The 23366-nt window shown below is 43.4% G+C and overlaps 1 protein-coding gene across 1 annotated transcript in view; it reads left to right on the top strand.

The window, feature by feature from the left end:
- LOC307043150 (transmembrane protein 132C) overlaps positions 1-18868 on the top strand; it is a 264602-nt gene extending 245734 nt beyond the window's left edge. The window contains exons 8-16 of the mRNA XM_079687429.1: positions 1507-1570; positions 1866-1997; positions 2346-2423; positions 5613-5675; positions 5761-5889; positions 13760-13888; positions 14079-14378; positions 14842-15116; positions 15366-18868. Coding sequence (XP_079543555.1) covers positions 1507-1570; positions 1866-1997; positions 2346-2423; positions 5613-5675; positions 5761-5889; positions 13760-13888; positions 14079-14378; positions 14842-15116; positions 15366-15993 — 1798 coding nt within the window. The 3' untranslated portion in view covers positions 15994-18868. The remainder of the gene's footprint in view (positions 1-1506; positions 1571-1865; positions 1998-2345; positions 2424-5612; positions 5676-5760; positions 5890-13759; positions 13889-14078; positions 14379-14841; positions 15117-15365) is intronic.
- Positions 18869-23366: the final 4498 nt, after the last annotated feature.

Raw genomic sequence — 23366 nt, forward strand, 5'->3', positions numbered from 1 at the left:
CACTTTCTTTCTTCGTTTATAAAGAACATGGTATGTGTGTCCTCTGTCTGCATAGATGCCTGCCGGCGTCTATTCTCCATTGGTGTATGCCTGTGTGTGTGCTTTGAGTGTGTGTATGACTGTGTGTTGTTTCTATTCCCCATCTTGCTGCCCTTCCATTCTGTTATGCTGGACCTATTTTTAAATTTCGCCATTTCTGCTCAGATAGCCACCAACCCACACACACACCTACACACACCTACACACACCTACACACACACACACACACACACACACACACACACACACACACACACACACACACACACACACACACACACACACACACACACACACACACACACACACACACACACACACACACACACACACACACACACACACACACACACACACACACACACCTACACACACCTACACACACACACACACACGCACAAACCTCTACCTCCCCTTGCTCCTGCTGCCGAGACACCAGCACTAATGTTAGGCACACACTCTCACACAGAGACACATATTCAACTGGGAGACAAGCATCTATGTGTGAAGCCTCAGCGGAAGTGCCTGACTAAATTAACTTTTATTGTGTTACTTTTATTATTTGCTTTGGTTGTATTTGGCTTCACGTTCAAGTGTTACGGCTGATTCCATGAAACTCCCACAATAAGGACAATAATTCAGTTTATTTGTAAAGTAGAAGTAAAACAATAAAAAAAAGAAATGGAGTCCACAACGCTTAGAAAAGCAGGACAACATTTGTATAGATTGCTATGTCATCTGCATAGTGATGATTACTTTGTTTTGGTTAGTTTTTTGCTGATGAAAGGGTCAAACAGAAACATATAAAGGTGAAACAGGAAAGTTCCATTGCTTGTCTAAAACATGTCCAATATAGGGGAGGTGAAAGCACTAAAGGAACAAGCAACGTTTCGGTATTTCAGGATATACTACCCTGGAAAACAGTGACAGAAGACAAAACTCAACTCTAAATCCTGCCAGCCTCCCAGTATAGAACAATGCTCTGCTTGAAAGAGGCCTTTTCAGGTATAACAAAACATAAACACCTCGCCTTGTGATCATGGCTTTAACCATAAAAAACATTTGCAGTAGCTTCAGTACAGAGAAGTCCCATTTTAGAGTGTACACTTGTTAAGGTGACCTGGGGATCCATTAGCAAGAGAAATGGAGCTTAGAGAAGTTACAATAGTTTAGGTTTTTAGAAATACTCTTCCGCAGACTTTATTGACAAAGAATAAAGCACAAGGCCAGTTTGGCTACATTTCCAATTAAATAGAACGTTTGCCAGCAAATTCACTTGGTACAACTATAGGGTTTTAAAAGTGTTGCAGCTAGATTAAAACGTTTATTTTGTTTGACCTGAAGCTGGGATTATACAGTACATTACCTCAGAGTTTAGTGTATAAAAATGCCATTTAATTAACAGATAATCTGACCTTCTCTTCTCTCGTTCTCTCTCTGTCATATTTATCTTTATTTTCTCCTAAGGCCTACCAGAGACAGTGAAGATGATGAGGATGATGAGAGGAAGGGCAAAGGCTGTACCCTACAGGTAATATTCTAATTGGTTTCATCACACACAAATAGTTTTTAAATCCTTTTCTACAAAGTCAATATCCCTGAGAGACGGTGAGAGCTGTATGACCACTGAGTATAACATGTGACTGACTTGGTGTCATGCTTAGCTTTAGTTGGTTTAAGATACTGGACTTAATTATTGTGTCATTTATTGCTATTCAATTCAATTCATACATTTTGTTAACGCACAGGCTAACAAGATGTACTGTAAGAATCCTTTGTTTTGTTAGGAATTGTAATTCTAATTTGAACTTTCTCTTGACTTTCAGTACCAGTACGCCTTGGTGCGAGTCCTCACTCATTTTGTCGCAGAACCCTCTGACCCCGGAGGTGAGATGGTCTTCATGCTGGGTGCGGACTGGCAAGCTGATATTACTCATTTGGTCTACGACCAGTTAAAGGTAATGTTTTTCTGTCACAAAGACGTACAAATGCCAAATGTTCCTTTTAGGAATAGATCAACGATTGTTAAAACAGTACTTAGTTGCTTTCTAAGAGTCAGAGGAGAAAATGAATACCACTTCATATCTAAGATTGGTATCCAGTTCCTCAAAAGATATATGGGATAGAAGCTATATGTTTCCATAAATGTTGGCCTTAACTTTAGCTCTTCCTTGATTTACGTATTGAATAAAAGCAAGCACAAGCAACTGCATGTAAAACAAATCCAAGATGAATGCATTGCAAAGCCTCATGGTTATTAATGAACAAATTATATTAATTGTGGTGGCTGTTTCTGTGATCCACAGGTAGAAGATCCTCGCATTGCCAGATTGATAGATGGAAGAACCTTGATCGGACGGGACCTGGGAATTACCACTATACAGGTGATTACCCTCTGTTCCACTCTCATAACTAAACATGTGTCTGTTCCCTCTCACTTTATTTTGTATTATTATTTGGCATTATCATCCCAGACAACAACCAGTTGTCCTTACTGAAGCTGTGTATATCCACCTTCTAATCTCACACTAAGAATAAAATATGAAATGAAAGAGCCCAACACTTAATGAAAAATAATCCTCATGTAGTTTCAAAGTTTGATCCATCTTCTAATGAAACGGAGTAGGTGTAACTAGACACATTATGGTGTACCATTAACGTACTTCAAAGCACCAGAGGAGCAGTGCTTGAATGTGTATTTTAAGTAATTTATGAAACCCACTTTACATCCAATATGCATGCATCACTTTTCGGAAAAGAGTTCCAGAGGAAGACTGTTGAAAACATGTGAATATATGAAAATAAAGAATACAATGGCTAGTCACATTGCAGTCATAAGCCCTCCAGAAATGAAAATACTATCCTCTCTCTCTCTTTCTTCCTCTCTTGCAGTTATAAGCCTTGCCTGCTAGCTTGTTACACAATTAGCCACAATTAACTGTCAGATTTGGCCTTAACATCTCAGTGTGAGGTTCAGCAATTACGGTACACACACACACACACACACACACACACACACACACACACACACAAACACACACACACACACACACACACACACACACGCACACACACACACACACACACACACACACACACACACACACACACACACACACACACACACACACACACACACACACACACACACACACACACACACACACACACACACACACACACACACACTTGCTGAATTCCAATAAGCCGGCCCATTGTAACTGAGTGTGACAGTGGAGGACAGTCCCGTGGCTTACTGTCTAACATTACTGCTTTACTCTCATATATCTGAGCTGAGGGAAAAACCCAAATATGTCACAGTCATATTCATATTTTGTTATGCTCTCCTAATTTGTATCATCTCTATATTTCATGTTACAATATATAAACTCTATTTGTATGATTTAGTTTGTCACTCTAAGTGCTTGCATTTGCATGATTGCTCTTGAGAGTGTGTTGTGCATCTATCTAGATATGTCTTGGGATTTTGGGGAAAAGCTGAGTGTGTGTTTGCATCCGTCCCAATGGGAACTGCTGCATGCACGCAGACACATGCACACTGATGCACGCATACAGACAGCTGTGCTCTGTTTGGGAGCCAGGAAAGAGAGTTTACCCAGCATTCCCATTAAGATGCCAGAGACGGCAGCCGTCATTTGATAGTTTGACATTTCAATTTTACCCCCCAGCTTCGTCTCCCAGAGTTTCGCCTCCTCCCCACCTCCCTGTCTCTCCCTTATTTCTCTCCCTCCAGTCTCTCTGTCTCGCCCTCTTATTCTCTGCCTGTCTTGAAGAGCAATCCCACAGCTGTCAATCATTGCATTTTGTTAGCTCGCTGAGGGTGGGATTGAGTTTGACGCCCCGACACGTTCTCTGAGAGATTTTCTTTGTACACCAATCAGATCTGCCTGTCCTCCTGTCGCCGGGCGGAGTAGCACACTACTGCACAGGGCTCCTAATCTCCATCACAGTCTGTCTGCTGCTCCCCCTCTCCATCATCTGTACCCCAATCTCTTCTGCGCTCCTTCTTTCTGCCCTCTTTCACTTTCTGTCCTTCTCTATTTGTCATTGCCTCTGACACCTACTCCATTTATTTATCTTGAGTTTGCTACCAGTGTGTTGCTTACACTTTCTCTCTGTTGTTTGTTCATTCACTCACTTTTTGGTTCTTTAGTTTTGGCCTTGTGTTTTGTTTATGCTAAATTGTCTTAGTTGGATGCTGACATTGAAGCACAGCTGGCAGGCAGACACAAACAATGTGTATGTCCGTGTGTGTGTGTGTGTGTGTGTGTGTGTGTGTGTGTGTGTGTGTGTGTGTCTGTGTGTGTGTGTGTGTGTGTGTGTGTGTGTGTGTGTGTGTGTGTGTGTGTGTGTGTGTGTGTGTGTGTGTGTGTGTGTGTGTGTGTGTGTGTGTGTTTCCACTTCTTGGCATGTGTTACATTTAGTCAGAGATGTGATATAATAGAAGCAGTTTTTCTGAAATATTTTGTTTTCTTTAAACAAAGTAATGTCGGCTTTCTCAGGACTGTGTGTTTTATGAGTCTGTTAGTTTCCTAGCTTATACATATACTGCCAGTCTATTTGGCCACAAGCCACACTTCACTTTTACCTTAAAGGTCACCTATTATGCAAAATCCACTTTTTTCATGTCTTTTATACATCAACGTGTCCCCTCTGTAAAAAGGGATTCTGAAAGTTTCAGGAGAAAAGATTCTCTCTCTTTTTGTCCTGATCCATTTATATAAAAACCTGTCGGAAAATGAGCTCATCAGATTTTGGCCACTTTATGATGTCATAACGATTTTTTGGTTATTGTAACCATTAGCCAATCACCAACCAAGGTAACACCCCCCCCACTTTATCACCTGAATCTCCTCCTGGAGCTCCATTGTGTTCTTTTTAACCAAATATCTCTCAGAGGGGCGTGGGGAGTGGCTCCTTATTTCCACCTAAAGTAACAGACAGAGAATCAGCACTTTTGAAACAGGGCTGAAAGAGAGGGGATTATGGGATGCTACAATGATCTGTTTGGTGTTTCAAGCCAAATACTTCAGAGACATGTTTTGTATATATCTGAGACCTGTAATATATTGATGAAAAACAGTATAATAGGGGACCTTTAGGATAATATTCACTGAAAGAACAACGCATCTCTTCAAATGTACCTTGCTCCTGTACTGTCGTTCAGAGTTTTCCCTTATTTTTACTTCTTAATTTCCTATACTTCATTTACCATGACCAGCTGGAGCTGGTTGTTAACATTGTTATAATTTTGCAACCTTTTCAAACACAAGCTTACATTCCATCACTTGTCAATCAACCCACTTCACCGTAATGTAAATTATACTTGGATTTTGAAGCTGGTGAACTTGTGTATTGTTTAGGAATTTTCCTTGAGCAGACTCTTGATGTTGGATCAAAACATTTGAAACTGCCAAGGGATGACATTTTTGTTAAAAGCTTTTTACAAACTCAAATGTTGACAAAATTGCTTTTGTGCATCTCGAAAGGCAAAATAACATAAATGGATGTAATTTTACAACCAATCACCGTTTTGTGATCTTTTGTTGCAGGTTCTTTCCCCACTGTCGGATTCTATCCTGGCAGAGAAGACTGTGACTGTGTTGGATGACAAGGTAACACAATTAAACGGTTGTATGTATTTAAGATATTGGTCTCTTTTATCGCTATGTTTTAAGATATTCCCTTTTTTTTTTCCAGGTGACCATCACTGACCTGGGAGTCCAGCTGGTTGCATCTCTGTCCATCAGTATGACAGCAAGTCCTGGAAATTACCAGGCTATACAGCTTACAACTACAGCAACAGACCTGTTACACACACCTAAACAGGTAGGAGAAGTGCACTAACACACACACACACACACACCCACCCACCCACCCACCCACCCACCCACCCACCCACCCACACACACACACACACACACACACACACACACACACACACACACACACACACACACACACACACACACACACACACACACACACACACACACACACACACACACACACACACACACACACACCACACTGATGGACTAGATCTTAAGCTGTTTCCATCTACAGTAATTCCCCTGAGGTTGTAATCATGGAAGTTAAACAGTAATTCTGTGCTGCGAACATCACATAGTTGCTATCTCTCCCGTGATCAGTTTCTAATTAGGAGTGTGTTAACTTCCAGGCTATAGCACTACTTAGCTACAGTTACAACCACCTTAAGGTATACAGTACATTCAATACTCTTTATTCTTAGCTAGAACCACATGAAGGCATTTCCTTCTTTTTTTTGACAATGCACAATAGAATTCACAAATGACAAAGATATGTTATATTTGTCAACAAAATGAAAATGATAAATTAACTATATGATACCATTATTATCTGCTTTTACTCGATGCATAACGAAACACTATCTATAGAACAACCTGCAGGCATACTGAATATGTTGTAAGGCTACCAAGTTACAGTACTATATAACTATTCACATGATAGGGTTATTTACTCAGACTGTCTCAAGCTATTATCCCTCACATCCTCTTTTCCCTCCCTTCCCTTCCCTTCTCCATTCTCCCTTCTTTCATTTTTTTTGTATTTTATCAAACAAATCCCCACATTACAATTTCTATCCATGGGCTAATTGGATAAGAAGCAGCAAATTACGATGGAAATTCAGATCTGATATTGCCTTTTATTCAAACATTAATTTGTTTTTTTATTTTCCAATCCGTCGGTTTTTATCTCCATCATTCACCATTACCTGTGGAAAAGAAGACGCAACTATGTAGAGGGAAAGTGAGGAGAAGGGGAGAATAGGGTGAAAAGAAATTTAAAAAACAGGAGACTGGGCGGAACAAAAATTACAATTTAATGTGAAAATAGAGGGAGAGAAAGAGTATTGTTCCTAACATTGGAGCTTAATTACTTTTATAGGGAGGTTCGGTTATTTTTACCTACACATTATTTTCTGTGTTCTGATTAAAGGAAGCAACAGCTTTTCTCTAGGGAAATTAGTGAGACATGATCAGACAAGAAGAGAAAAATACATTCTCTGCTTTACTACTATGGTTTAGCTACTGCTAGAAGAAAGCTGTTGACAGAAAAAAAAATGCCATCTTCCAAATATTTGTTCACTTTGTGATAAAAAAGATAGGGAGTGGAGAAAGGCACTATAACAATGTCAGACTTTTTTTTTTACTGTGTACAAATGGAAATGGTTCAGTTAAAATTCTCAGTATGTTCAGTACATATTCTTGTTCTCATTCATAACACTCCGTTCGATGTCTCACTATGGGATGCGCCTCAACGCATATGCACCAGAAGCATCAATCTCATTACGCCAATCCTGATTGGCTGGTGATCTTGACGCCAACGTCAGGGAATCCACCAACCCTATAAGTAGCTTGCGCCACGACGCAGGCGTCATTCAAACACCTCTTCTCGCTTCGGAGCACATCTCGAGAAAGATCAGTAGCTAGCTAGCTTAACGGTCCACAGACTGATATACGAAGCTAACCTTCGGTCGACGGGCGCTCGCCAGCTACTTTTGCTTCGCACGGGAATTTACTTTATTAACACTCCAGTTAATATCAGAATCTACCCTGCCGTTTTTTTCCAACGGATAACGGTAAGGTTTTTGGATTTTTTCCCGCAAACGGTAACACGCCTGTTGCTCGTTTGTCCTTTCTACGCCGCACCAAGGCTAGCTAAGATGGACTCTTCCCTCCCTCACACCAGAGGAGACGGAGTGTCGGAGGCTCGGCTCTGCGGCTGCGGGCTAAAGATATCGAGTACTGACTCACACCAGGTCTGCTCGTCTTGCCTCGGGCTGCAACATGCCCAGGAGGCTATCGACACCCCCGGCGCGTGCGGGCATTGTTCCCGTTTTACCGCCAAAAGCCGCCGCCGGCGGCTAGCGCGCCAAGCTAGCATGCCGGTCCGAGACCTCCCCATGCCTGTAGACTCGCCGGCCGGCGAGCAGGGCATGGTGGCGACCGCCACGGGTGCCGGGTCCCGCGCTGTGTCAAGCTGGGACTCGGTGGCGGCGACAGCCGCGGGAAGGGGGCCCCGTGCTGTGTCAAGCTGGGGCTCCCAACTGAACCTCACCATGGCCTCACCCGCGGAGGATGTCCTGGAGCTGGACTATGAGGAGGAGGAAGAAGAATACGCCTCGGAGTTTCTTCTTTCCGACTCAGACGAAGGCGAAGATGACATCTTCGTCTCGTCTGCCCAGGCTGCCAAGCCTGGGGCCATGTCTGCCTCCCCGGGCGAGGACGAGCCACCGCTCCCCCGCCTCAGCATGGACCTGCAGGCCGTGTGTCAACGCGCTGCATCTAAGCTGGACATCCCCTGGCCTGAAGCGGCCAGAGAGCCCTCCAGGTCTAGATACGAGGGAAAGAACTTGCCCCAAGCCGCAAGGCTGACCAGGCAACTTCTCCCCGTATTTCCGGAGCTGCTGGATGAGGTGTCGGTCTCCTGGAGAGACCGCCCCTTCAGCAGCAAGGCCCCAATCCAGGGAGCCTCCTCTCTGGACTGTGAGGGCATGGAGAAGCTCGGGTTACTCCGCATGCCTCCTATGGAGCCGCTTGTGGCAGCCCACCTCCAACCGCGGGTGTCGGCGGCCCCGAGCAGGAACCCCACACTGCCGACAAAGGCGGACCGGTTCCAGTCCGCAATGACTGAACGGGCCTACAAAGCGGCTGCTTTGTCCGCCAGGGCGCTAAATGTCTCCTCCATGCTAACCGCGTACCAAGCGGAGCTGTGCGCGGACATGACGGTGAAGCCTGAACCGGCCGTGTGGGAGGAGATCATGGCGATCACGGATATTTGCCTCCGCGTGCAGCGCTGTGCAGTACAGGCCACAGGAAAATCGCTAGGGATGATGGTGGTGCAGGAGAGAGCCAGATGGCTGAACCTGACAAACCTCCCCGACCGGGAAAAGGAGGACGTGTTGGACATGCCAATCGTCCCTGAGGGCATATTCGGCTCAGCTCTTGCCTCCATGCAACAGCGGTGTGAGGCCAAGAAGAAGGAGGATGAAGCTCTCCAGCTTTGCCTCCCTCGGAAAGCCCAGCCGCCGCCCCCAACGGTCCTGCGACGGACCTTCCCCCAGGCTACCCCGCACTCGGCCCTGTTCAAGGTCCCGAGATGGCAGAAGCCACAGCCCGCCCCCGGTCTCCCACCGAGACGCGAGGCGCGGACGAATTGGCCAAGAAAGTCCCCGGTCCCGGCAGCAGCCACACAGGCACCGCCGACCCAGACTTTCAGTCACCAGGCGAGGAAGAAGAAGAGGGCAGCCTGACAGCCTTCCCTCCCCCCCTCGGGGAAAGGGCTGGAGGTTTCCTGTTCTCTTTCAGCCCTGGATCGTGTTCCACACGTATCCAGCACCCATGTGTTTCCGGGGGACAACCACGCTCCCGCCTTCCCGCCGCCTCGGGTGATGACTGCACGTCATCCTCCAGTTCGCGCCATGAGGGAAGCAGACTTCACAGCACTGGCAACAGTTCCTGCCAGTCGTTCAAGTCACACAAACACACACAAGGGTCTAAAAATAAAATGTTTGCCACTGTTGCTTCCAGGCTTAAAGCCAAGGGCACAGTCGAAAATATTAAAAAGACAAATAATAATGTCAATAAACAGTCAGGCGACTGCCCCGCTTCTGAGAGTGGCTATGAACGCCTCTCTCGGAATGCGGACGGTGGCCGGGCCTGTGAACGCACCATCACCGCGCGCATGCGCAGTGTCAACCGAGGTTGTCACCCTAGAGCGCCACCGTGTTCAGACACTAGAGGGCGCCATAACACAACCAATGCGGTCACAGGGTGCAGACAACAGAGATATGGTGACATCCCCGCTCGCTCTGAGGAGCGAAAGGTGGAAAATGCTCACATGCTCTGCTTGGGTTTTCAAAACGATATCACGGGGCTACAGACTCCAATTCGCTGTCACCCCCCCTCGCTTCTCGGGCATTGTGCAATCACATGCCCGGGGAGCGTCGGCTCACATTCTAGAGCAGGAGATTCTCTCGCTACTAGAAAAGAAAGCCATATCCATCGTACCCTCCAAACGGAGTCAGAGCGGCTTCTATTCCAAATATTTCCTCGTTCCCAAACGGGGAGGGAATGGAATTCGCCCCATCCTAGATTTAAGGGCTCTGAACGGGTATCTCAGAAAATACAAATTCCGGATGCTCACTCACACATCCCTACTGCGTCTCGTGCGTCAGGACGATTGGTTCACATCAATCGACCTGAAAGACGCGTATTTTCACATCCCAGTATATTATCCACACAGGAAATATCTGAGGTTCGCTTTTCAGGGTGTCTGTTACGAGTACAGAGTGCTTCCCTTCGGTCTGTCTCTCAGCCCACGGGTGTTTGTGCGATGTACGGAGGCAGCGATAGCCCCGTTAAGACAACAGGGGATTCGCCTGGCAACCTATTTAGACGACTGGCTCCTTCTGGCACAGTCGGAGCAGGAGGCTATTATGCAGACGAATATCCTCATGAAACACCTGCTCGACCTGGGTTTTGTAATAAACACAGAAAAGAGCATGTTGTCCCCAGCCCAGTCGGTGCTCTTCCTGGGCTTACGCCTGAGCTCGGTGCCCTTCACAGCCCGCCTGTCAGCGGAGAGAGTGAGAGCCTTCAGGGCTTGCCTCGCTCGTTTCCAGCCACGCAAATATGTTCTCTTCAGATCGTGTCTGCGGTTACTGGGGCTCATGGCGTCAGCCATCCTAGTAGTACGTCTGGGCCGCTTACACATGAGGGAATTTCAGCGCTGGGTAGCTGCCCTCAGACTAAACCCCACGCGTCATGGCGCGCGGAGAGTGATGGTCACTGTGCACTGCGTAACGGCGCTACGCCACTGGCTGCACCCGACTTTCCTGGTGCGAGGCGTGCCTATGGGTGCTGTCTTATCGCGGAAGGTGGTCACCACGGACGCATGTCTGACGGGCTGGGGGGGCATATACGAAGGTCGACCTGTGAGGGGTCTCTGGAGCAGAGACCTCCAACGGTCACACATAAATTATCTGGAGCTCTTAGCGGTGTTTCTCACCCTAAGACGCTTTCTGCCTTCTCTCAGGGGACATCATGTCCTCGTGAGGACAGACAACACGACCACGATATCGTATATAAACCGCCAAGGGGGTTTGCGTTCTCTACAGTTACACATGCTGGCACGCAAACTGATCTTATGGAGCTGCGGACGTCTCCTCTCTCTGAGAGCGACACACGTACCGGGAGTGATGAACCTCGGGGCAGATCTGCTGTCCAGAGGTGCACCACTGTACGCAGACTGGACTCTACATCCAACGATTGTGAGTCAGCTGTGGGTGCGTTACGGCCGGGCCGCGGTAGATCTGTTCGCATCAAAAGAAAATGCTCAATGTCAGCTGTTCTTTTCAATGCGCGATCTAAATGCACCGTTAGGCGTGGACGCGCTCGCGCACGTTTGGCCCCCGGTCCTTCTATACGCGTTCCCACCCCTGGCTCTAATTCCTCCAACTCTGGCCAGAGTGAGAGAACAACGCCACACACTGATCCTGATAGCTCCACACTGGCCTGCAATGTACTGGCTGGCGGAGATATATCAGCTGCTGTGCGGACAGCCGTGGCAGCTCCCGCTACACAGGGACGTACTATCTCAGGCGGGGGGAATGATTTTTCACCCACACCCAGAGCACCTGGCGCTATGGGCCTGGCCCGTGAGTGGTATAACCTGAGTACAGTGGGGCTCCCTCAGAAAGTGATAAACACTATTCAGAGTGCAAGGGCTTCCTCCACCAGGTCTCTCTATGACTGTAAGTGGAGGGTGTTTGAGGAGTGGTGTCTTCAAAAGAAACACATCTCTTTTCAATGCCCTGTCGGTGTGATTCTATCATTTCTACAGGATCTGATTGATAAACACAGAGCTTTCTCCACGATCAAAGTGTACCTGGCTGCTATTGCCGCATGCCATGTGGGCTTTGGGGGAAAGACGGCTAGTCAACATCCCTTGGTCTGCCGTTTTATGAAAGGGGCTCGCCGGCTCCTCCCCGTTTCCAGGTCATTGGTGCCCCTGTGGGACTTGACGGTGGTTTTAGATGGGCTCGCTCGAGCTCCATTTGAACCCCTGGAAGACGCTGACATGAAGCACTTGTCACTGAAGACAGTGTTGTTACTGGCTCTGGCATCTGCCAAACGAGTCAGTGATATTCACGCGCTCTCTGTGCATCCTTCGTGTACTCAGTTTGCCCCGGGGCAAACGAGAGTATTGCTGAAGCCCAACCCGGCCTTTGTGCCTAAGGTGGTTGGCTCATGCACTCCCATTGACCTTGAGGCATTTCCTTCACCGCTAGGTTCCTCTGGGGAACAGCGGCCGAATTTGCTTTGCCCGGTTCGTGCTTTGCGCACTTATATGGACAGGTCGAAAGAGTTTCGGTGCAATGACCAACTCTTTGTATCTTGGGCTAACCCTCATAAGGGCAAGCCCGTTACCAGGCAACGGCTCTCCCACTGGATTGTGGAGACGATTGCTCTGGCTTATACGAGTCAGGGTTTGCAGGCACCAACGGGCCTGCGCGCTCATTCTACTCGTGGATTGGCTACATCCTGGGCTTTGTTCAAGGGTGTTTCCATTCAAGACATTTGTGCAGCAGCGAGCTGGTCCTCGCCGCTCACTTTTGTCTGCTTTTACAGGCTAGATGTTTCTGCTCCAAGTGTGGCCCGCGCAGTGCTGGGCCCCGTATTGGGACAGGGTTCTACCTGTTAAGTTCTGTTTTTGTGTTGGTGATTTTCGAGATAAGCATGTCTGGCAATGCGGGAGTCTCAATATCCCATAGTGAGACATCGAACGGAGTGTTATGAATGAGAACTATAGGTTACTTACGTAACCCCAGTTCTCAGAGTAACATGAAGTGAGATGTCTCACCTGACGGCCCTTCTTGCTGAGGCGAAGCGAGAAGAGGTGCTTATTTTGAATGACGCCTGCGTCGTGGCGCAAGCTACTTATAGGGTTGGTGGATTCCCTGACGTTGGCGTCAAGATCACCAGCCAATCAGGATTGGCGTAATGAGATTGATGCTTCTGGTGCATATGCGTTGAGGCGCATCCCATAGTGAGACATCTCACTTCATGTTACTCTGAGAACTGGGGTTACGTAAGTAACCTATAGTTTGTGTGTGCTGGGTGAATGGATGGGAGTGTAGGTGTCTCTTTCTGGCTATCACCAAGATTAACAACATGCTTGCATTGCAATAGAAACATAAACAGCTGAAATATTTTTAAAAAATAAAATAAAATATCATACTCTCAAGCTACCAAGGACAACTTCAATGAATGTCTTTTGTGATTGATTGTTACGGTTTATAGCTCATTGGAAAATCAAGTTGGTAATGGACCAGGCCAGATGTAAATATTGTTGGAATCACCTGCCTCCAAACATGTTTCTTACTAAGACACATACAGTATTTGGCTCTGTAACGGCTAAATGCTTTACAAGCTAGTTGTATACTTTGTCTGTTTGTCATTTGTAGGTAACACTCATAGACCCATTAGAAAAATTGTCCATCCCTTGACAATACTACATTTATTGGCTTTCGAAGATTTGAATATTACCTTTTTTATAGCAATTGTTTCCAAGTAAAGGCCATTAAAGACTGTTTGTAGTCCAAAAACCCTGCTAATACACTTTTAAAAGATGTATGTGATGTATATTTCAGGAAGCAGCAATCAGTTCCTGGATCCAGTACAGTGATGGTTCAGTGACTCCTCTTGACGTCTATGATCCAAAAGACTTTCTTCTCTCGGCTGTGTCATTGGATGAGAGTGTCATCTCCATAACCAATCAGGTACGAGCCATTAGACACTTTCTTTGTCTGACTAATAGTTCAAAGCTGTGTAAAATGGGCCAGAAACAAGCATTGCAAGTCTGACTAGTGGATATTTTCAGGAAACACTTTGCCGTTATGTGACGAACGTGACATGATGTTGTCCAAAGATTTGTCTGTGTACCTTAACATCGACTCATTACTCTGTTAGGAACAACACTGGCCTATTGTAGTGGCAGAGGGCGAGGGACAGGGAGCCCTGGTTCGAGTGGAGATGGTCATCTCTGAGACCTGTCAGAAGTCCAAAAGGAAGAGTGTGCTGGCATCTGGAGTTGGCAATGTGGTAGTGAAGTTTGGAGCAAAAAGTGAAGAGAGGGGTGTGATGTGTAGAAGTGGACAGGACGACGGAGCAGGGACCGACAACAGCACCAGCGAGCACCAAGCAAAGGATGGAGGAGAGTGGAAATCCAACAGTGCAGCTGTGGATCGAGAGGAAGGAGCAATGAGGAAGGTGGGGGTTACAAAAAGATTTCAAGAAAAATCAAATGTAATGATAGTGCACTATGTAAAGTATGTAATTGTCTGCACCATTACTAAATGGTAGACTGCATTCTTATGTATCTTAATAGGAAGTAAATGACATGCTGAAAGGCATAATTATCAGTAAAATGTCAATCTGAAATCTCACTAGTAGACGGAAATATTCTGCTTTTTACTCTTTTATATTTAATTCCAAAGTATTCTAAATGTGTTCAATGCACACTATCAATATATACTTTAAGTAAACACTTTTAAAATATTGCTTTTAAAATATGTTTCTGCATAAATATTGTAACAAAAACGATATACCAAACTACCAATAGACAATCTAACAAATATAACCTAAACCAGTGATGGACAGTATAATGAACAAACAAACTGTTATATTTTTGAACCGTTGGGGTTAACTGTTTATGTTAATCTCTGTTAATCAGGTTAGCACAACCACCAAGAGCGCAGTAACCCACCGTGCTTCAGGTGGCAAAGCTGCCAGTGGAGGCAGCAGCAGCAGCCGGGGTGGGGGTCCCAGCCAGGCCGGGGACCACAGTAGCTACCCAGCACAGGTGGAGTTACCAGGCACTGGAGATAGTGAGCTGACTCAGACCACGAGAGGACTGTCGGACCTGGAGATTGGAATGTATGCCCTTCTGGGTGTATTCTGTCTGGCAATACTGGTCTTCCTCATCAACTGCGTCAGTTTTGCATTCAGGTAAAACATTGTGATAATTGAGGACTCAATTGTTTTATAATCTAAAGGAAAATTAACAGTAAAAGTATGTGGATTAAGACATAAGGCATTACATTTTCTATTTTTTCAATTCTAAATGTTACATTTTCAAAGGTTTATTGTCATATCATATATGTCACATATATATTTCATGCTCAAATTTAAGAAAGGTCAATGGGTTGGTTCAACTTCAGCTTCAGCCTTTGATTCATTTCTATCATTCATCTGCAGATACCGTCACAAGCAGGTCCCTGTGCTGGAGGCGGGAGACAACATGAACCACGCCCATGACTGGGTGTGGCTTGGCAATGAGGCTGACCTTTTAGCTGACCACTCTGACCAATGCCAGGGCGGGCTGCATGATGAGTGCACCACTATCATTGACAGGAATGAGGGAGGATACGAGGAGAACAAATACCTCCTGAACGGGGCTGGCAACACCTTGATGATGGGCGTGGGCTCAGGCATGGGAACCATTAGTGGGAGAGGTGGTCCAGGGGGACATCGTGGCATCGCTCATGGACAAACCCTGCCCAGATCTGTTGCAGAACCACATCAGTGCCTTTCTGCAATGCCTACTAGTGGAAAAAAATCCACTTGCCAAGGGGAGCATCTGAATAATTCCCCCCGGGCCACGGCTGCAGCTGCGGTTGCAGCTGCCAAACGCAAACGCGTCCAGTTCACGTCTTTTGCCACCGTTCTGCCAAATGATAATTCCGGTGGGGGTGGCCCATACACCAACTCTTCAGTCATGTTGACCAATGGCAGTGAGGATGACATAAAGTGGGTGTGCCAGGATATGGACCTTGGTCAGTCTGAAATCAGAACCTACATGGAGAGGCTACAAGACAATCTGTGACTGATGGGAAAGGGACAGAGAAATGGAGGGGCACAGGATGAGTGCAGGAGGGGGAGTATGGACAATGAGTACAATTCACCTGTAATGCCTTTGCAATGGATGAAGGGAGGGAGACAGGGAGGAATATGAGATCAGTAAATGAAACTCGAAGTGTTGCCAAGAGTTTAGAAGATTATTGAATGGACAGTGAAGGGAAAGCATACCTTTAGCTCCCCTTTGGCTGTGGAAAGCATACTGTCATTACTTGCTTAAACTGACATCAATGGTAGCAAACAATAATAAACCTTATGAGTTAATTTATAATCTATTATTTATTTGTGAAAATATTAGTGTAAGAATCAATAATAAAGTTACCATTGGTTATAAGTGTTTATTTTCAGAATACTAGTAAACCATTGCGCTATACAGTAAATTCAGGGTATGTTATTAGACAAACATTATCATGCCACTATACATTTAGACCAAGGATGGTAAGAGCATCATTTCTGAAGTATTTTTTATCATAATTGCCAGCATTGACTGTGGCATTTGATTTATCATTTATAAATCTATTAATGAATTACCAAGTTTGCTGATGATTATAATTACTGAAAAAAAAGTGCACATCAAATATACTACCTGTTTGTTTTTGTTCTATCATGTGACCCATTTTCTTTTGGCATTGCTCATAAATGAAATGTATCATGTAAAAATATATATATTCCAAGTACTCAACCATAACTTCGGACACCTGTGGGGGCTGCCATTCAGCATTAAATACCATCATGCTATTTCCTCAAACAACAGAATGTTTCAAGAGTTGGATGATGATGTGAAATACAAAAGACTGTTTCTCCCTTGGATCCAAGACAGAGGCATTTAAACCTGCACAATAACAAACAGGAAATGACATTAGCCATATTTCAGGCTGACTTCCTTTTTGTGAAACCTTCCAGCCAATGACGGGTTTCTCCCTGTGTTCACAACCAATCGCATCATCCCCAGGCCCCTCCCCTTGTCTGTGACTGGACAGCATTAGACACTTTTGGAACTGCAGTATACAGTGAAATACTCTCCGTGAACTAAAGGGGGACTGACTGAGGTGTCTCATCCAAAAAAGAGGCTGCTTGGGCTTTGCAAAGCCAGAGCGAACTCTTAATAATGAGGATTATTTAAAACAGAAACCAGGATGGCTACAAGATAGACCCTTTCCTACATGGAGCTAACAGGATATAATGAATGACATTACAATGCCAAGTGGAGTGACACAAACAGTCGCATAGATAGTGGTTCATAAAACATGTTTGTTTTGTTGACAATAATTATGTATTTCTTTTCCTATTTTTTTTTTTTTATAAATAGTTTTTATTATGTTTTTCCATCAATTTGGAAGATATTAATTGTAGCTTTTTATTTCCAAGATTTATTAAGATTTTAAGGATATATGATTATTTTTTTCTCCTAAATATCTATTTATTTAAATTAACATTTGAGGGGGTGAGGAGGGCAAAAAAAGCCCAAGGGCAAATATTAAACAGATCTGCTGGTGAATGATAGCACATTAAAAGAACAAGTGAAAGGAAGGAGACAGAACAGGTAGAGGTTGCCTCACCTTCTTTAAGCTCAGGTGACGAGTCATAAAGAACTGACAATACAAAAGGAGAATTGTAAGATTGTTAAGATTGCAATATTTATTTATAAATGTGTTACTGTTTCAAAGTACACTGTATGTTGTAGATAAATAAACATGCTTCAAAGTGCTTGTGAATAAGATTGCAGATCACTAGCCAACAACATAGTGATATTTTGTACATTTTACAGTGCAATATGGTACACAAAACTATCTGTACCACTTTGCAATAAGACTACCCTTATAAAGGATTCATAAAGGGTTTATAATTAGGTTATGAATTAGGTTGTAAACACTTTATTAATCATTAAGAACCGTTTATAAACCAGTTCTAACATACATCAGAACAGGCTCACTATTTTGCAAGATGACTAAGCCTTATATTGGCTACTTAGCGAGAATCAACTCAGTGAGCAACAGATACCAAGGATGCTGGCTGATGAAGAAGATGAAGTAAGCTAAGTAGCCAATATAAGGCTTAGCAGTACAGATACATGCGGGCTCACTATTTGGCAAGAAACCGGTCACAGTTGCCCTGTTTATCTCATGTCTTACAAACTATTCGTAAACCCTTATTAAGGGTAGTCTTATTGTAAAGTGCTACCAAACTATCTACCACCACAATGTGAAAGTGATCTTATTGGTTCTTTTTCTAATAATGTTCATGTCTTTGTTTAAAATATTGAATGAGGTCTTGTTTTTGTACAGGGTAAGAATCAGTTTACCTCTGTAATGAGATGTAAAAATTGAAGTAGTTCGTTCATCAAGCCTGAAATAGCTTGAGGCTATTGTGTCCTAGAGATCCATTTTAGAAAGAAAACCAAACCAAATGTGAAGATATTTCAATCCAAAACAGAGGCTGAATATGGACTACCACAGATATGAATATCTCTTGTTTCAATAATTTGTCTAACAAGGTGCATAATATCAATGCACATAAAGTCACAATGGCAAAATCGTAATGTAAAACATTAAGGACACAGGAATCAAAGGATGGAGATCTTGAATAGAAGAAGAAGAAGAAGAAGAAGAAAAAGAAGAAGACAATACAACTACATTGGCTGCACAGCCTTCACCAAAGCAATAGATATTTTGACTAATGATGGCAACTATACTGTATGTACTAGACATTATTGTATTTTGCCTCCTAATGTAGCCACAAAACTGCTGTGATTGAAAGGTTAAATCAAACGGGAACAACTTTGATAGTCGCTGACGGTAGATGTGTAGCAATGTTTTCAATAAAAATAACCTTTTGACTCTTTACTAGACTGTGAGTTTAATCATAATTCACAATGTGGGACACTCATTCTACCTGTTGTATAATTTTAAAAAAGGGTATGGATTTAGACTAGAAAATGGCTGTTTTTATCTTTTTTTGGTGTATACTGTATGCTGTTTTGTTTCATAGCAAAGAAAGACAAAAGTTCCATATGCAGCCATTGCTAAAAGGTTTGCACTTTACTGCATGCTTACTAAACTACTGCTGAACACTTTCCAGGGGAAAAACTTTAGCAGCACAAACATTTGGCTTCTTTGTCATCTTTGGTGGTTGACAATGCAGATTAAAGTAATGTAGTAACCATTGCCATTTGTTTTTTTTTAAAAACATGCAAAAGCGAGCTTTGGACGGAGTCAAGTGTAAGTGCAGAAACAGAAGCACAGATGATTTTTATTATATTTTTTATTTTCCACTTTTTTCTTATCCTACATAATTATGTTCATATTTGATCAATTATCTATAGAATTTTTTTGCTTAAGCAGGTCGTAATGGGTTGTTCATTCAACGGAAGTAAAAGTAAGTAAGGGTGTGTCAGTAAGGGAGAGGATTGGGCCTAATGTATTCAGTTCACACAAACAACATGTATTATTTAAATATTAAACACAATGCTACACAGGAACTTTTCATTTCATCCAAAATCTGATCAGGATACATTTCAATGTGAGGATTCAATTTTCTTTGTGTTCACAGCCTGGCCATACACACTTATTAGGCTTTGTGTGAACAGATGATTTTCATATATGGTACTGTCTTTTTTTGGTGAGAGAAAACCATAAGACCATGTTTTCAGATGATCATTTTACATTTTTAGCCATTGCAGACTTCCCCCCCTCGAATTGATTCTTACTCTCCAGTAAAGATAATAAATTACCTTAGAACCAAATGCATATTGGATATTTCCTTTCGGGTAAAGCCAATTGACAGCAGTAGTTCAGCCTGCAAGCAGTAAATAAAAGGACCTCTACATTGGTGCTCTGTGCTGAAAACAATCATATTCTCAAAAGAACTAAGTTTAGTTGTTGTATAGTTACAGTGGGAGGTACACACGGGCAGCAGTTGAATGTGCTACAGGTAGAAAAGACGCCAATCGACATGAACCCTAAAGTTCTTTTGTTTGATTTGTTTTCCTTTTGCTTTTCTGATTGTTTAAACATGTTTCATGGAGGCCAATTAAAACCCATAACCTAAAACAGCCTGCTCTTTTGTCTTGTTTAACCCTTTTGATGTTTAATCTGTTAGAGAATTAAAATTATCTTCAGCCTCCTGTCATGATAATGTTGTATTTAAAACTTGTTTTTGTTCAACCCATTATGGTGATGACAGAACAGGACACAATCAAGGTACAGAAGCTGGAACTTTAGAAGTTTCCTAACAAGGACATTTGTTTCAAAATGTCATTGTAAAACAAATAGGCAGAAATTAGATAATTTGTCTCTGTAAGTTTAAATAAAACCTTACAAGAGAAAAATATAACATTATTGTAAGGGAAGCTTCTGCAGCAATGGAGATTCAGGACTCAGAGAGACACGAGGAGAGTTGGAGCTTTGATGTCAAACACTGATGTTTATTTACAAGTATCGGCCGGAGAAATTCACATCACAAGTCACACAGCCAGAGATTCTGACTGCCCTGGTGGGTTGCCATGTCAAAATCTGACCAGCCTCTCTCTCGAATAGACCTTTTAACTAATTTACAGAGAGTTAATCAACAGCTGGGAACACTGGAGATATCCCCAACATCTGGACATGCTGAATCACTTGCCTGACTCTTAGGCTCTGGGACCGAGAGTTGACCGGTCATAAAACTGAGAATGAGTGCAGCAACACATTCTTTAAAGGAGATAACGACTCAGGGTTGGTCGTAAACGTCAACAGGCAGAAAGGTTAAATATCTAGAAGTAAAGACAGAAATATTCTTTGACAGATCTACTCTTTTTATCATTTATGATAACCTTAAAACATTAGTCTAATAATAATAATTAGGTCAATACTTAAATCAATAGGCGTCTTCAGATTTGAGTGTGGTCTTACACAACATCAATTACATCACAAAGTAGAATAAGATTGAAACATTCAATCACAATGATTGATACAACCAATCATAACAGAAAAATCATCACTCAATGTTTTGGATCATCTTTTGTCAAAAGCACAATAATGAACACATTAAACACAGATGAATAATAGCAAAACACATCTATTTTAAAATAATATGTTTTAACATTTAACCATTAGTTAATCTCACTTATCAAACTATAAAATCAAAACCAGCTTGCAGTTTATAGATTTACTTCAAGGCAATCACTAGTCAAAAGCATTTTAAACTCAGGACCATAAGAGATCCAGGTAAGGTTTAAAATTCACAGTTGTGATTTTTATCAATCTGGAATCTGCAAAATTGCAGTGTCTTCAATGTAGGATTACATTTACGTTTACTTCATTACATATTAAATCAAAAGACTATGGCATGATAACATAATTACATTACTTCAACTATCAATCATTATGTCATTTCAAAATCTGAAGGGAAAATCAAACAATTCTCAACATGTTTAACAATCTGAAAAGGAAAAGTTAAGAAAATATTCAAAGACTTTTGTAAAAACCTGGAAAGGAAGGATTAAACATTCTTAAAACTTGAAACATCATTTTAGGTCTGTCTGTGCATGGGTAATACATTGAAGAGTAGTGTTGTTAAGCCTGATTGCTGGACAATTAAGGATATTAACATTATCTGTTATAATATTATAAATATATATTCAATACCTTAAAATCTGAAAATATCAATTAATTTGCTTTGTTTAGTGTGAAAGTGTAATCTGATCCGACAAAATATATTTATCACCACTATTTAACACATGTCTGGTCATTGGAAATATAAAAAACAATCATTAATTGTACATCTGTAAACATCTGGTCATTCAATTCAAATGTTATCTTTGTACGAGAGCTGGAAGGGACATGTCCTCCTGACGCGTTCTCCTCCTCTCTTTATGACACAGAATGTCTGGTGTGTAAAGGCATCCTGCTACTGTAGATTGCACTGAGGTGCTAATCTACTACTGAGTGTATATGCACATGTTGGTACCTTGAGACATTTCCCTCAGGGCTGGATAACATCTGAATGCAAGTGCAAGATGCTTCTCTTCAGGAGAGAATTTTCACTCTGTTCCTGATCAAGTCATGGACATGAATAACACAGATTTTCTATCACCCTGGTTCCTTATTTCCACACCTCCTCCTAAATCATATGTGGCTGGATGAACTTCCCAAGCTTTCTCCCTATCTCGCATTGATAGTTTCTGAGAATGGGTCACAACATTCTCTTTTGTTTTTTGATATTGATCTTTTTGTTCTGGTGTTAAGATGATTTTTTGAATCTCCCTCTTTTCTTAACAACTGGAGCTATGTTTATTTTAGATCTGACTTGGTTAAGAGTTGATTTGTTCATTGGTGAGAGGAACTCTTCCCCTTATACTGGGGTGGGGGTGAGTAGCCTGCTTTGAAGAGTTCCTTACAATCTCCAGATCTTCATCTCTCTGCTGAGGCCATAAAACTTTTAGTGGGTCGCTCTGTGGTCTGTTCAGATTTTCTTCCCCTCCAGAGGTCACGCCTGTCTCTGACCCTGTGTGCTGAGCTTTTCTGCAGCACCTCAGGAGCAGAGAAAGGGGGAGATATTTTCCAAAAGTGTAAGCTCCTTCATGAGCAACATAGCACCACATTTAACTCTCCCTGACTTGTCTTTAAAGCGTTCTGTTACGATCTCAGGCACGTAGTATGTAGGACCCAAATGCAAGACCCGGGAGACAGAGGTAAAGTATTTGTTGGATACTTTATTTTCCAAAACATCAACAGCGGCGGGGCCTCCAGTGGCACAGGACATAGGGCTGGCAGGACCCCCGGTAGGAGAGAAGTCGGCGGGACCTCCAACGGGACTGGACATGGAGCTGGCAGGACCCCCAGCGGAACCTCCAACGGCACAAGAGTAGGGACTTGAGTGGAGACTCGAGAGGAAACTTGAGAGTTGACTTGAGAGATGACTTGAGAGGGATCTTGAGCGGGAACTTGAACGGAGACTTGAGAGGGAACTCGATAGGGAACTCGAGAGGAGACTCGAGAGGGGGCTCGAGAAGTGACTCGAGAGGTGGCTTGAGAGGGAACTTGAGAGGGAACTCGAGAGGAGACTTGAGAGGTGACTTGAGAGGGAACTCGAGAGGTGATTTGAGAGGGAACCCGAGAGGGAACTCGGGAGGTGACTCGAGAAGTGACTCGAGAGAGAACTCGAGAGGTGACTCGAGAGGGAACTCGAGACAAAACTTGAGAGGGAACTCGAGAGGTGACTTGAGAAGTGTCTTGAATGGGAACTCGAGAGGTGACTCGAGAGGGGACTTGAGAAGAGATTTGAGAGGGGACTCGAAAGGCGACTCGAGAGGGAACTCGAGAGGAGACTTGAGAGGTGACTCGAGAGGGGACTCGAGAGGTG

This window comes from Notothenia rossii (genome assembly GCF_949606895.1).
Source record: "Notothenia rossii genome assembly, chromosome: 6".
NCBI lineage: Eukaryota > Metazoa > Chordata > Actinopteri > Perciformes > Nototheniidae > Notothenia > Notothenia rossii.